This window comes from Equus quagga, chromosome 5 (genome assembly GCF_021613505.1).
Source record: "Equus quagga isolate Etosha38 chromosome 5, UCLA_HA_Equagga_1.0, whole genome shotgun sequence".
In the NCBI taxonomy this organism is placed as follows: Eukaryota; Metazoa; Chordata; class Mammalia; order Perissodactyla; family Equidae; genus Equus; species Equus quagga.
Window position 1 is genome coordinate 118,776,266 of NC_060271.1, and position 13,764 is coordinate 118,790,029.

Genomic DNA, 13,764 nt, shown 5'->3' on the forward strand with positions numbered 1-13,764 from the left:
TTTAGAAGGAGTGGGCATGTGGGTCATACCTGAAAGACGAGTGTGAGACAGTGAAAGGATGGAGGCTGCTAACTGAGAGAATAATTGGGTTTGAATTATTTTGTTGGTGGGATGGAAGAGAGGATGCCTGACCTGTAATGTGTGCTCAGTAAATAGTTGTTGAAAGGATAAATGTATTTATGGATCTGAAAGGTGCACATAGAAAAAAGGGGAGAACTGGTAACAGAGTGTACATTGGACGTAATCCTAAGATCTCCAGAATGGTGTGTGAGCAAGGGAGCAGGCAAGCTCTTACAGGGCTTTCTGTGGTGTTTGAGCAGATGGGGAAGAAGACGTGTTCTTTAAACACAGCGCAGGGATTTCATCATCAGTAGACATCACAACAGAACCAGAATTGTGGTCTGGAAGCCAAGACCAGGAATAGAAGGAGTTGATTGCTCAGGAAAATGTGGAAAAAAGGACCAGAGGATCCAGTTCTTGATTGGGAAGTATGACATGCGAGGAGAGGATGGAGCCAAGGTCTGTGCCTAAGCTCAGGTGCATGATTAATATCTGAATAGGATTAACCTTTTTATATCAGAAGCGTGGGCAACTGATAATGCTGACAGATCGAGAAAGATTTGACCAGGGAGGCAGAAGAGAAGGCTGGAATTGAGCTTAAATGATTTGAGTTCACCTCTCAACTTCAGATCTTTCTGTTTTCCGTGGCAAGCTAGTTGGGTTGATGAGGAAAGGACTCCTCTCTCCTCCAGCCCTTTACCTTCCGTCACTCACTCCAGACCACAAAGAAGTTGAGAAGAGCCCACTGAGCATCAGGTGGCCTTGCTAATTCCTGGAGAGGTCAAGGTAACTCCTGTTCCTTGTTTCCCCAGGCTGAGAAGAAAGCCAAGGTGATTGCAGTAATGAATGCTGTGGAAGAAAACCAGGGCTCGGGCGAGGCTCAGAAGGTGGAGGAGGCCAGCCCTCCTGCTGTGCAGCAGCCCACTGACCCTGCATCCCCCACTGTGGCCACCACACCTGAGCCTGTGGGGGCCGATGCTGGCGACAAGAATGTCACCAAAGCAGCCGATGATGAACCGGAGTACGAGGTGAGCGGCTTGCTTCTTCACCTGCCTCGTCCAGTGGGTCCTTCCACTGCCAGCTCCTCCTGTCCTGCTCTCCTCTCTACGCCTGACCCCAGGCCTCTTCGTCTCCCTGGTTTTGCTCTGTCTTGGTCCATTCAAATGGAGCTCCCTCCTGGCTGTCCTGACCCTCAGATGCCCAGGGCTGGGGTTGCCGTGGGGGGATCAGGGTGGCAGGGCCTCGTGACCACCTTGTAATGACTTCTGCTCCTTGGGGCTCCAGGACGGCCGGGGCTTTGGCATTGGGGAGCTGGTGTGGGGGAAACTGCGGGGCTTCTCCTGGTGGCCAGGCCGGATTGTGTCTTGGTGGATGACGGGCCGGAGCCGAGCAGCTGAAGGCACCCGTTGGGTCATGTGGTTCGGAGACGGCAAGTTCTCAGTGGTGAGTTACGGGGTTTGGTGGTAGCCTGGGGGAGGAAGGGCTCTTGATCCCCAGGGCCTATGGTTTTGGCTGGGGGCATGGTTTGGAATTGGGGTGGTAGAAGAGGGCTCTGCTCGCCCCTACTCTGCATTTGTGTGCGTGGCAGAAGTCCCAGAGATTATTAGTTTGCACTCAGAGAGCTAGGATGCTTGCCGAATTTTTGCCTTCCTGGAACCTTGTCCCCAGAATTCCTTTCCCGCTTGCATTCAGGTCCTCCCCCACTGTTGGGTTGGACGACTCCTTTGCATCATGTAATTGTTTATTGATGCATCTGGTCATCTCAAGGGCAGAGGCTGAGTCTTAATGCCCCCAACCCCTGACAATGCCAGGCATGCGGTGGGTGCTTGATGAGTGTAGAAAGAGGAGCAAATTAGGGCAGTGGTTGTCCCTCCAGGTGTGTGTTGAGAAGCTGATGCCGCTGAGCTCCTTCTGCAGTGCTTTCCACCAGGCCACCTACAACAAGCAGCCCATGTACCGCAAAGCCATCTACGAAGTCCTGCAGGTGAGTGCCCCTCTGAGGAAGTCTGAGAGGGAGCTTAGAGGGCAGGGCCCACTGGTTGGTCTAGCTGCTGGGGTTCAGAGCTTAGGCCTGGGCAGAGGGTCTGCGTGCAGGGCCCTTTTGACTCCTTTTCTCCCCGCCTTACTTACCACTCTTTGCACTCTTCCTCTTGGACGTTCTCCTGCAGTCCTCTCTTCTTGCACCTTCTCCCACCTCTTGCCTGAGTCCACCTTCACTACTCTTAGAGTCTGCCCTGCAGCCTTGCTGACACCTTCCCCACACGTGTTGCCCTGCAGGTGGCCAGCAGCCGGGCGGGGAAGCTGTTCCCAGCATGCCATGACAACGATGAGAGCGACACTGCCAAGGCTGTGGAGGTGCAGAACAAACAGATGATTGAGTGGGCCCTTGGAGGGTTCCAGCCCTCTGGCCCCAAGGGCCTGGAGCCACCAGAAGGTAAATGCAGGTGCCCAGCCCAGCCTCCTGGGACCCCTGCCAGCCAGGCAGCTCCATCCCTGGGCTGGGAAAGCCATGCTTAGGGAGAGCTGCCAAGGCCTCCATCGAGGGGCCCAGCGGGAATGGTCACAGTCTCCCTCTCACTGGCGTCAGGGTAGGGGCAGCGCCACTTGGGGACTCAGAGTAACCTGCTCCCCAGTGGCTTTCTGGCACTGAAGAGTCGGGAGCTCGAAGAAGTTGGGGACCAGGTTGCACCCCACTGTGGGTGGAATAGAGGAAAGGGAGAGGGAGCTGGGGTTCCTCATCGGCTGGTAACTGTGACCGCGGCACCTGCTTTCCCGATCCAGAGGAGAAGAACCCCTACAAAGAAGTTTACACAGACATGTGGGTTGAACCCGAGGCAGCTGCTTATGCACCACCCCCACCAGCCAAAAAGCCCCGAAAGAGCACAACTGAGAAGCCCAAGGTCAAGGAGATTATTGACGAACGCACAAGAGGTAGTTGGCCCTCTGTCGAGAGTGGCATGGCGAGTGCGAGTGGCATGGCGAGTGTGGCTTCAGAGGAGTGGGTGTGGCCCTCACAGCCTCCTCTGATGCTGGGCTTTCCTCCCCTCTGCAGAGCGGCTCGTGTACGAGGTGCGGCAAAAGTGCCGGAACATCGAAGGTGAGTCCTGACGAGAGAGCTGGGCACTGACTCCCTGGGGAGTCAGGAGTCTATTCCCCTGTGGCAGACAGGAGGGCTTGGCACCTGCCATGGTGGCTGACACAGAGTAGCGTGGGCACTTAGAAAGGTTTGAATGACATGGAACATTGGTACTTGTGACAGGTCTGTCCTGCATGTCCCACCACCTCCAGCCTGCTTCACACACATCTGTCTTCCTGGTGCCAGAGTCTTACTCTCCTATCAATGGCGTGGGCTGGTCATTACGGTTTGGGTCAGAGAAGGGTGGCCCCTCTTTAGTTTGATTGAACTTGCCTGAAGATGACCTTTTGGCTCTTCATGTTAACTCATCTCCCATTCAGTGGTCATCACAGCATCCCATGTCTGTCACCATTGGCCTAGTGATGGTGTGTCCAACGTGGGGCCCTCGGGGTCAGGAGGAATGGGGTCAGGGACCCAGGACTTAAGGATAAGGTCTCTGCCAGGACTATCTCCAGAGTAGCCCGGGGTCAGGACTTTTCTTGTTGGTGGTTCTTGTCCTTATGTTATGCCTTTCCTGGATGGCAGCATTACTGCTCTGAGAGATGAGTGCTACGAGATTGGAGCCACACGCCTCCCTGTTCTCTGGGCACATCCCGGACTCCTTTCTGCCTTCTTTTTTGGGTGCTGCTCCAGCACACTCCTTCTTTGTAGCTTTTCTAGAGCTAGGCTTTGACCCAAGATGGGAGGGGGCCCCTTTGGTGACGTTTACTCCTCTTTCTCTGCTTTCCAGACATTTGCATCTCTTGTGGGAGCCTCAATGTCACCCTGGAACACCCTCTCTTCATCGGAGGAATGTGCCAAAACTGCAAGGTAGGGGCGCCTCCAGCAGAGACGTAGTTGGGGGCGACCCCCTGGCTGACTGCCCCTTCTTCCCTACGTGGGCTTGGAGGACGGCCCCTGGGTAGCTGTGAGGTTGACTCCAAGGTGTGCTCTGGGAGCCGAGTCCTGATAAAATGGGACCTTGGGCTTCAAGAGTTTGACTTACCTTTATCTTTTCTCCTAAAAGATTCTTATTCCCTCTAAAGCCCATTCTAGTCCCCTGATGTGGGTTCACAATGTCATAGCCATCACTGTGAAGGCAGGAGGACAGGCTGTGGCCTCAGGGGCCCCAGGAGAAAAGCTCAGGGCTGCAGCAAGACACAGGCTGGTGCAGCTCCCTCCCTGGCCTCCTCTTGTGCCTCCCTACGTTCTGTCCGCTGCCATGGGGTGGGAGACATGCTGTCCCTTTCCCAGATCTGTAGTTTGGGCTGGACAGATGGCGGAGTCATGTCTCCAGGGCTAAGTCAGGGATCCAAGGTGAGAACTCTCCAAGGCAGTTCAAAGCCTGCCTTCCCCCTGGCTGTCCTGGGTCCTGCCAGGTGGTCTCTGACCCTCCACCCTGCTCTCTAGAACTGCTTCCTGGAGTGCGCATACCAGTACGATGACGACGGCTATCAGTCCTACTGCACCATCTGCTGTGGGGGGCGTGAGGTGCTCATGTGCGGGAACAACAATTGCTGCAGGTGAGGGGGCCCCCAGACCGCAGCGGCCGTCCCCTCTCCTTGGCTGGTACTGCGGCTTGCACTGGCCATCCTGCCCTGGGGCTCTAGCCATGTTCCATCCAGGACTGGCCTGGGGCTGAGAGTCCTCTCTGCACACTGGGCTTCCTTCCAGGTGCTTTTGCGTGGAATGTGTGGACCTCTTGGTGGGGCCGGGGGCTGCCCAGGCAGCCATTAAGGAAGACCCTTGGAACTGCTACATGTGCGGGCACAAGGGCACCTATGGGCTGCTGCGGCGGCGGGACGACTGGCCCTCTCGGCTCCAGATGTTCTTCGCCAATAACCACGACCAGGAATTTGTGAGTGCTGGGCCTAGGTCATCTCTTTTCACCCGCTACCTGGCAGAGCCAGAGGGCAGGCTCGGCCAACGAGAGAGGGCTTCGTTTGGTCATGGGGCCTGGGCAACGAGCACAGGTGTCTGAGCCGCTCATGGGGTGTGTAGGTCTGCACTGCCAAGGGGACCCTAGTTGGCCGGGAGGGCCAGCTCTGGGTGCAGGGCTGTAGAACATTCCTGGACATTCACCTGGCCTGTTGTGCTCACTGCCTAGGACCCTCCGAAGGTTTACCCACCTGTCCCAGCGGAGAAGAGGAAGCCCATCCGGGTGCTGTCACTATTTGATGGAATTGCTACAGGTGAGAGTGGCACAGGTCTCCAGAGGTGCTGGCATCCTCGTCCTGGGACATGAGAGCTCTGCTTGGGGGCACGCGTGTGTGTGTAACTCTGGCAAAACCAAACCATAATCAACATTACAGCTGTTAAAGTAGTGGCTTAAAGAGGCAACTTTTATGCTTAGTGAAAAGTAAAATCAGTGGTAAACCAGCCTGTCTGGTGGGCACATTTCTTAAGGGAGGGGGCTCTGCTGCAGAGGACAGAGCGATCGTTAGAGATGATTGGAGATTTTCACAAAGCCTCAAAGGACAGGCTCAGCAACCAAAACAGAAACATAGGCAGTTCTGTTGTGATTTGATTGTAAGTCACGGTAAAAAACAAACTGTAAACGAGAATCTAAAGAATATTTAAATCATCCATAATCCTATAATTAGTGTTTTGGTGTATGTCCTTTTAGATTTTTTTCTGTGCATGTATGTGAGTGTGTTTATATAATCATATATAGATAGACAAATAAAAGGATAGCAAATGCACACTGTGCTGTAACCTGCCTTTTTGTTTATGATCTTATGATTACTTTTTCATGTAAACCAACGTAGAGCTCCTTCTTTATTTGTAAATGCTGCATAGGATCCCTTTGAGTGAAAGTACCATAATTTATTTAATGAGCTCTCTGTTGGATTATTTACTGTTTTTTTCACTATTACGAGCAGTGCTATGACCAGCATCCTACACATACATCTTTATATACTTAAACCATTATCTTTTAGGAAGTTCTGAGCCACAGTATAGGCACTGTTTTTTTCATGTGGTTCTTGACCCTGCCAGAAGCCCTCCTGGAAGGTTGCACTGACTTGTATCCAGCCCTCTGCCCTGCCCCCAGGCTCTGCACTCCTCAGTTCTTAAGAAAGGAATAGCCCTCAGAACTTGTCTTCACGTGACCAGAAGGAGTTGGGCAGTCAGAGCCCAGGGGCCTTGACCAAAGGGCCAGGGTGGGGAAGGCGTCCCAGGCCAGATGTTTGTTTTCTGTTCTCAGCTCAGTGCTGATGTTATATAAACCTAGAGAGGTTAATCTATAGCTTTGGTTTCCCAGGCTGGAACGTTGAGGCCTTCCTAAACCAGGCCACACCCCAAGAAGCTGTAAAAGCTCCTTGGTGGGGAGTCTGTGGGGACCAATGGGGATGGTGCCACGGTCCCCTGTTTCTCTTGAAACTCTCAGGCTCTGTTCTCATTGTTTCCTTGTCTCAGTTCAGCAAGCGTTCGTGGAGGGTTCATGGTGAGGGAGGGAGTGTAGTTAGCGCGGGAGGAAACATGTGAATGAGTCTTCCTACTCTGTCTTGACGACCATTTGCAGCCCAAGAGAAGGGCTGAACTAGGAATACACGCTGCTGTGATGAAGTGGAGAGATGCAGGGTGCTGGGGGCTTATAGAGGCAGGGAGGTGATTCCAGGGGGCTGCAGGGTGGGGTGGGGCATTATTTAGAGCAGGTGGCAATTGTGTTGAGTCTTGAAGGATGGGTGGAATTGCAGCAGGAGGTGAAACGGGGACGACGGGTGAGGAAGGACCAGTATATGCAAAGTATAGAAATGGCAAAGAAAGGCCATCCAAAGCCAACTGCTCTTCTCCCTGGTTCCTGAAACCAGCTACTGTCCAGTCAGCCTTTCCTGGCCTTGACTCGAAGTAGATCAAACTAGGCATGAAACGGCCTCAGTGTCCTTGTTATCAATATTGCAGTTTGATCTGGAAGGATCCTGCAGCTTACTGGGCAGGGTAAGGCTTGGGCCTATCGCTGACCCACGTGTCCAGCTGGCCAGAGAGCTCCCCTGCAAGGACCAGGGTGCTGGGGAGGTGACCTGGTGACAGTGCTTTTTGCTGGCTGACGCAGGGCTTCTGGTGCTGAAGGACTTGGGCATTCAGGTGGATCGCTACATCGCCTCGGAGGTGTGCGAAGACTCCATCACGGTGGGCATGGTGCGGCACCAGGGGAAGATCATGTACGTCGGGGACGTCCGCAGCGTCACACAGAAGCATGTATGTCAGTGCGGGGGGGGCCTGTCCATCTTCTCTCCATCCCTTGCGCTCAGCTCCTGGGGGTGGGGGCAGCGCCGGCCCGCTTTCGTTTTGTTCATTTCCTCTTTTCCTCTCCTCCCGTTTCCCAGCCTCTCTTCCTCCTCCTCTACCTTTTTCCTCCTCGTCTCCAGGAGGTAATGGGCAGACTAAAACGGGACTGGGGCACTGGCCTTTGCAGGCCTAGGCTGCCCCCTGGCTAGTGTCAGGGCCCTTTCAGTTGAGCGCTTTGAAGTGCAGTGAGGTTCCTGTCCCCCCAGTACTTCTGGTGACGGCTTTACTAGCCTCCGTTTCTGGTGGGGTCTTGTCTAAATGACCCTTTGCCCTTCCAGTTTTCTGTGTCTACCCCTGAAACTGTAGGCCCTCAGGAATGCTGAAGGGTGTTTGGAGGGTGTTCAGGTGGCCAGACACTGCCCAAAGTGTGCAGAGCTCAAAGTACCTCCATGTTCGGCTGTCCAGCCTGGACTGCCTTCCCACTGAGCAGCTGCTTGTCCTACTGGGAGCACACTGGTTTCCCTCCTGGCCTCAGAGATGATCGAGTTCGGCTGTCTGCACTGGGTTGTCTAGGAAACTGAGCCCAGAGAGCCTCAGTGACTTGCCTGTGGCTGCACAGTGTGTGTGTATGTCATATCTATGTCCTATGTATGCGTGTGTACATGTAGTGAGCGGACAAAGCAGCTGGGTCTCCTCTCTCCTATGCCGAAGAACTTTTTGCCAAATTCACAGATCACTTCTCTCTTCCTTTCTGCCTCTGTCCCCGGACATCAGGCCCATCACATTACCTTTATCCTCCCAGATCCAGGAGTGGGGCCCGTTTGATCTGGTGATTGGGGGCAGTCCCTGCAATGATCTCTCCATCGTCAATCCTGCCCGCAAGGGACTCTACGGTAGGTGCAATGCTCACCCCGCCACCTTCTGAGCTGGTGCTTCCGCACGTAGGTTTCCTACTTGGATATTTCTGCCCTGGGACGGCTACTCCCAACGACCCTGTCCTCCCTTGCCCTCCCCGAGCCCGAGCCCGAGCCCGAGCCACACCGCCGTCTCGTGCAGACAGCCCCAGCTGATGGCTTTCTCTTCCGACCTCTCAGAGGGCACTGGCCGGCTCTTCTTTGAGTTCTACCGCCTCCTGCATGATGCGCGGCCCAAGGAGGGAGATGATCGCCCCTTCTTCTGGCTCTTTGAGAATGTGGTGGCCATGGGCGTTAGTGACAAGAGGGACATCTCGCGATTTCTCGAGGTATAGCCAGCAACCTTGGTTTGGCCAGCTCACTAATGGCTTCTACCTTGGACTGCTGCTTTATCGCTGTCTCATCTGCATTGTGGAGCTGGGGACTGGTGACTTCTGCTTTGCAAGGGGCCTATTCGGGAAGCTCAGAGCTTCCCAATTAGACAGGGAGGAAGCACTGTTAGAGGCCCGCCCCGGAAGGAACCCGTGGTCTCACTCTAAGAGGTGGTGTATGGGTATGGGCCTCAGGATTTAAGGACCTGACTGTTAGTGAATAGGGTGGGGTGCCAGTCTCCTGGAGTTGGGGTTCTGTGTGGTGTTTCGCTGGGGGATCCTTTGAGATACCAAAATCAATTTTTCCTCGACCAGAATGGCTTATCCTCCCTCCCTGGCACCATGACAGATGCATTATGGTACCTGGGAAGAAAATATGGTATTTTATTCCCCATAACATGGGTCCCATCTGGGCTCTGAGCCAGGTGTGAGCTGTGCACAGAGGATTTCCACAGTAGAGGCGTTCTCTGGTGGGCAGTCTGCGAGCTCGAGCCCATGCTCCTGAGTCTTGGGGTCAGTAGCACCTCAGGCTGGCCATCTAACTTTACATGTGAGCAGGTGTCTATTTGGCTCATAATCTTGAACGTACAGTGAACACATCCACATTCATTGGCACTTACTTTCTCAAAGCTTCTGGGTGAGCTAGTGCTGTGTGGTCCAGTATGGTAGCTATCAGCCATGCATGGTATTTAAATTAACATTAAAATTCCTCAGCCACACTCACCTCGTTTCAAGTACTTATTAACCACCGGCAGCTAGTGGGCTAGTGTAGAGAACATTTCCATCATCACAGAATGTTCAGTTGAGCTGTGCTAGTCTAGAATGTTCCAGTGAGAGCAGGTGGAATGAAGCTAGGTTTAATTCTGGCTTTTCCCAGAGGCTTCAGGCTGTCCCGGTGTGTGGCCTCCTGAGAGAGAAATAAGAGCTTTTGAGGCTTTAAGGCTCTAAACTAACAAAATTTCCTGGCACTGTTAAATATTCCTCTCGCTCATCCTTAATCTCTCTCCTATTTTATAGTCCAACCCTGTGATGATTGATGCCAAAGAAGTGTCAGCCGCACACAGGGCCCGCTACTTCTGGGGGAACCTTCCTGGTATGAACAGGTTGGTGAGAACTCCCGGGCCTGGGGTGGCCACGGGTTGGTGTCTGCAGGCAGGGCAGCGGCAAGATGGCCTAAGGAGGAGGGTCACTGAGTGGAACCTCTCAGGCCAGCCTCTTCTGCTGACCAGCTTGCTGCTCTGCCTTGTTCTTCTGTTTCCTTTTCCTTGAGGAAGAAAGGGAGTCAGGCCTAGAAAATACTTGCCTGAGAAACCAAGTAGTGGTGATCAAAAATGGGCGGGGCCTTTAAAAGTGCACTCCTCCTACAAAAGGAGAACCAGCGCGCCGTTGAGTTCTGGAGCTGGTTCTCCTACATCAGTGATGCATCACCTGCATTGGTGATGTATCTAAGTCAGCTGGTCCTTAGCATCCTGAGGTAAAGCTGTGGAGGATGGAGTTGGGGATGGAAGAGAGAGTGGTGCCCACAGCCGGGCCACATCCTGCTCCAGGAGAGGGAATCTTGAAGCAGCACCACGCAGGTCGGAGAGTCCTGCTTCACTTATTAACCACACGCTTTGTTGGCTTCAGGTCCTTTGTTGGAAGGATGTTGTTCGTTTAGGTTACACAGAGAGAGATTTTAATATCCAGGAATGAAGACGGTCTCCTTTCTTCAGTGTAATGATTGCATTATAAAAAGGCCTATGAGGAGGAAGGAGTTCTTGTTGGGAGTTAGCTGTTGAAAAGCAGAATGACATCCACTCAGTTTAGATATCCTATGATGATGGAAATATTTTCCAGAAGGTTGGAGTCTGAATTTTAAACCTCCTTGTATACCTGTAAATTGGAAACATCATTTAATCTGGCCTCAGTGGTCTAATCTCCCTCTCTGCCATTAGCATGAAGTCGTAGGAGCTTCCCCAGTCTCAGACCCATTTGGCAAAGTTGCCATCTCTTGTGAGGGCTTGTTGATGGGAAAGAGACAGGTCAGTGGGGCAGCCGACCTGAAAACTGTCTCAGTTTCCCCCTGAAGTTCCCAAGGTGAGTGTGTGTATTGGAAAAATGGACTGGCTTATGTAGTCCAGTATTTTCATGGAGCCGCTAACTCAGTGTCTCCTGACACACCTTGGCCCTGTAGGATTGCTCTCACCTGCCTCTTCCAACTCTTAAAATTGTAGAACCCTGAGCTTCCGGGAGGAGCAGAGGCACCACATGGGACCAAGTAGAGTGTGTGTGCATAAACAGGGAGGAGTGGGGAAGGGGCGCGGTTTGACTGCGGGTCCCCACGTTTCCCATGCTGAGATAGTGGACTGCTACATGAAACCTTCATTAGGGCTGGCCTGGTGGTGCAGTGGGTAAGTTCATGCGCCCCACTTTGGCGGCCCCGGGTTCGCTGATTTCGGATCCCAGGTGTGGACCTATACACTGCTTATCAAGCCATGCTGTGGCAGGTGTCCCATGTATAAAATAGAGGAAGATGGGCACAGATGTTAGCTCAGGGCTAATGTTCCTCAAAAAAAAAAAAAAACCTTCATTAAAGGCCAGTGCCAAAGGTGATGTTCAGTGATCTGGTCTGCCTTCTTGAGAAGTGACATGTTGATTACCACAGAATTTTAGTCTTCCAGGGCCTGCGCAGAAGGTCAGTGAATTTCATCCAGTCTACACACCCATGTAACCATCACCATAGTCAAGATACAGAACATTCTGTCACGCCCAAAGCTTGCTTTATGGTGGATACTTTGAAACTCACTATATTTTAAAATAACTGATATAAAAATAATTGGATTTCTCCCCTTCTGGGCTGGCGTTCTCTGTGTGTTTGTAGTTTGAGACCACTTTTGAATTTACCTTTAAGGGTTAGTGCTTTGTGGATTTGTGTCCATGGATGGCTGCAGTGGGTGTGCATGTGTTTTGGGGGAGTTTGAAGGAGTTTACAACATGTGTGGATGACAAAGGTCCTCTTTTGCTTTCCCGTGTTAATCAGATAGCTGCTGGGTGCGTCCCTGGTGTTCTCCTGGTTTCTGCTGTTACCTTCTCTCTTCTGCCTCCTAGGCCGTTGGCATCCACTGTGAATGATAAGCTGGAGCTGCAGGAGTGTCTGGAGCATGGCAGAATAGCCAAGGTCAGCCCCAGGGCCAAAGCTCTCTACTGTGGGGTCAGGGGCAAGGGCAGAGGGCAGGATGAGCTGGAGCAGCCCCCAGGGCTGCATCCCACGTGCCCTCTCGGGCCCTATGGGCACAGCAATTGAGGAGGTCGCACGGGGTCCTGTACCCAGTTGGCCAGAGGGGAGGGCCTAGGGGAAAGCCTGGAGGACAGGGAGAGATCAGAAATGCTTGCTGGCCTTCAAGCCCTTCCTCGTTGAGCATCGCCTACTAGTCCTGTGGGAGGCAGACAATAGAAGTCTTTGCCAAGGTCCCTGGATCTGCTAGGGCCTTTAAATTTTTTGGCCAGGACCTATTGCACAAGCCTTCAGAGCAGAGATTTCTCCTGTGATGTGGAAGCTTCGTTTCTCCCTGGAGAAATTCCATTCGGGACTGCTGGCACCCCAGCAGTGTCTTCAAGCCCCTGAGTAATTTGCCATCCTTTTACCTGCAAATCACTACACCTGTGAAAGAACCAAGTCTTAGAAGACTTAAGAAGGACATTGCCTCAAGCTGCTACCTCTCAAGTCCTCGGCCAGCGGAATTGGACTAAGGATGGCTGGGTGACCTCAGAGTGGGAAAAAGAGCAAGGCAGTGTGGTCTGCAGAGGCTCCCTACTGACCCTGGCCCCTGGATGGACCAGGTCTTGTCAGTGTTCGACTCACCAGTCCCTGGCAAGTGCCTGGCACACGCGGTAGATGCATGACCAGCGAATGAGTGCTCATTCCTCTTTTCCTTTCCTTGTTTTCTAGTTCAGCAAAGTGAGGACCATTACTACTAGGTCGAACTCCATAAAGCAGGGCAAAGACCAGCATTTCCCCGTCTTCATGAATGAGAAAGAGGACATCTTATGGTGCACTGAAATGGAAAGGTACCCAAGGCCATGTGCTGGTGTCATGGGGGTGTGTGGTGTCTTCTGATTGCTGTGCTCGAGGGAGGGATCTCTGCCTCTCCTGGCCAGGCTCGTCTCTTCCACAGATACCATGTGAGCAGTGGGTTTTCCCAAGCATTTCCCCACGGGGCAGATTCTTGAGGAGGACTCCTGTGCATTGTAAGGCTGGTCCCAAAGTAAGAGTTGTCTAGGAAACACTCCACGATGCCTTGGCTCCCAGAGGTCCTGCTGAAGTCCAAGGAAACATTGCAGCTGCAGGAGCTTCCTTAACTCGTGCTGCTAATTTTGGGTACCTTTCAAACAAGGACAGTGTAGGAACAGGTGGGCCTTACAGCCTGAGCATCCTGATTTGGTGCAAACTGGACTCATGGGCTAGATTGCCTTCTCATTCTTGGTGTAACTGCAATGTAGTCAGACAAAGAGATCGATTACACAGCCAGAGCAAGTAGGAACCCCTGGAACTTCTGAAGTCAGGCAGGCGTTCAGCTCCTTTGTAAAGTTTTCGCTCCTCATGGAGAAGATGCTAGGGATGGATATTTATTACATACAGACTTCAGATACCCACTGTGGATCCAGGTCTCTGGTGGAGCATGTCTTGGAGGTGTCTTTCACAAATACTAACTTTGCCTCTACTGTATGGTAAGTCTCCAGGCAGTGACTGTGTTACAGGCATACCTCGGAGATATTGCAGGGTCTGTTCCAGGCCACTGCAGTAAAGCGAGTCACGCAAATTTTTTGGTTTCCCAGTGCATGTAAAAGTTATGTTTACGTGATAGTAGTCTAGTAAGTGTGCAATAGCGTTATGTCTAATATTTTATTGGTAAAAATGCTAACCATATCTGAGCCTTCAGTGAGTCGTAACCTTTTGCTGGTGGAGGGACTTGCCTTGATGTTGATGGCTGCTGACTGATCAGGGTGGTGGTTGCTGAAGGTTGGGGTGGCTGTGGCAATTTCCTAAAATAAGATAGCAATGAAGTTTGCCGTATCAACTGATTCTTCCTTTCTC

The 13,764-nt window shown here is 52.5% G+C and overlaps 1 protein-coding gene across 6 annotated transcripts in view; it reads left to right on the forward strand.

Annotated features, from left to right (window-relative positions):
* Positions 1 to 13,764, forward strand: part of DNMT3A (DNA methyltransferase 3 alpha) — a 107,175-nt gene that overhangs the window by 82,586 nt on the left and 10,825 nt on the right. For 5 of the 6 annotated variants that reach the window (XM_046660973.1, XM_046660972.1, XM_046660974.1 and 2 more), the window contains 16 exons: positions 873 to 1,088; positions 1,345 to 1,503; positions 1,922 to 2,044; positions 2,338 to 2,494; positions 2,842 to 2,991; positions 3,113 to 3,157; positions 3,927 to 4,006; positions 4,586 to 4,698; positions 4,850 to 5,033; positions 5,283 to 5,367; positions 7,230 to 7,375; positions 8,208 to 8,298; positions 8,500 to 8,648; positions 9,708 to 9,793; positions 11,778 to 11,847; positions 12,619 to 12,737. In XM_046660973.1, coding sequence (XP_046516929.1) covers positions 873 to 1,088; positions 1,345 to 1,503; positions 1,922 to 2,044; positions 2,338 to 2,494; positions 2,842 to 2,991; positions 3,113 to 3,157; positions 3,927 to 4,006; positions 4,586 to 4,698; positions 4,850 to 5,033; positions 5,283 to 5,367; positions 7,230 to 7,375; positions 8,208 to 8,298; positions 8,500 to 8,648; positions 9,708 to 9,793; positions 11,778 to 11,847; positions 12,619 to 12,737 — 1,973 coding nt within the window. The remainder of the gene's footprint in view (positions 1 to 872; positions 1,089 to 1,344; positions 1,504 to 1,921; positions 2,045 to 2,337; positions 2,495 to 2,841; positions 2,992 to 3,112; positions 3,158 to 3,926; positions 4,007 to 4,585; positions 4,699 to 4,849; positions 5,034 to 5,282; positions 5,368 to 7,229; positions 7,376 to 8,207; positions 8,299 to 8,499; positions 8,649 to 9,707; positions 9,794 to 11,777; positions 11,848 to 12,618; positions 12,738 to 13,764) is intronic. The other variant, XM_046660975.1, reaches the window with a different exon arrangement.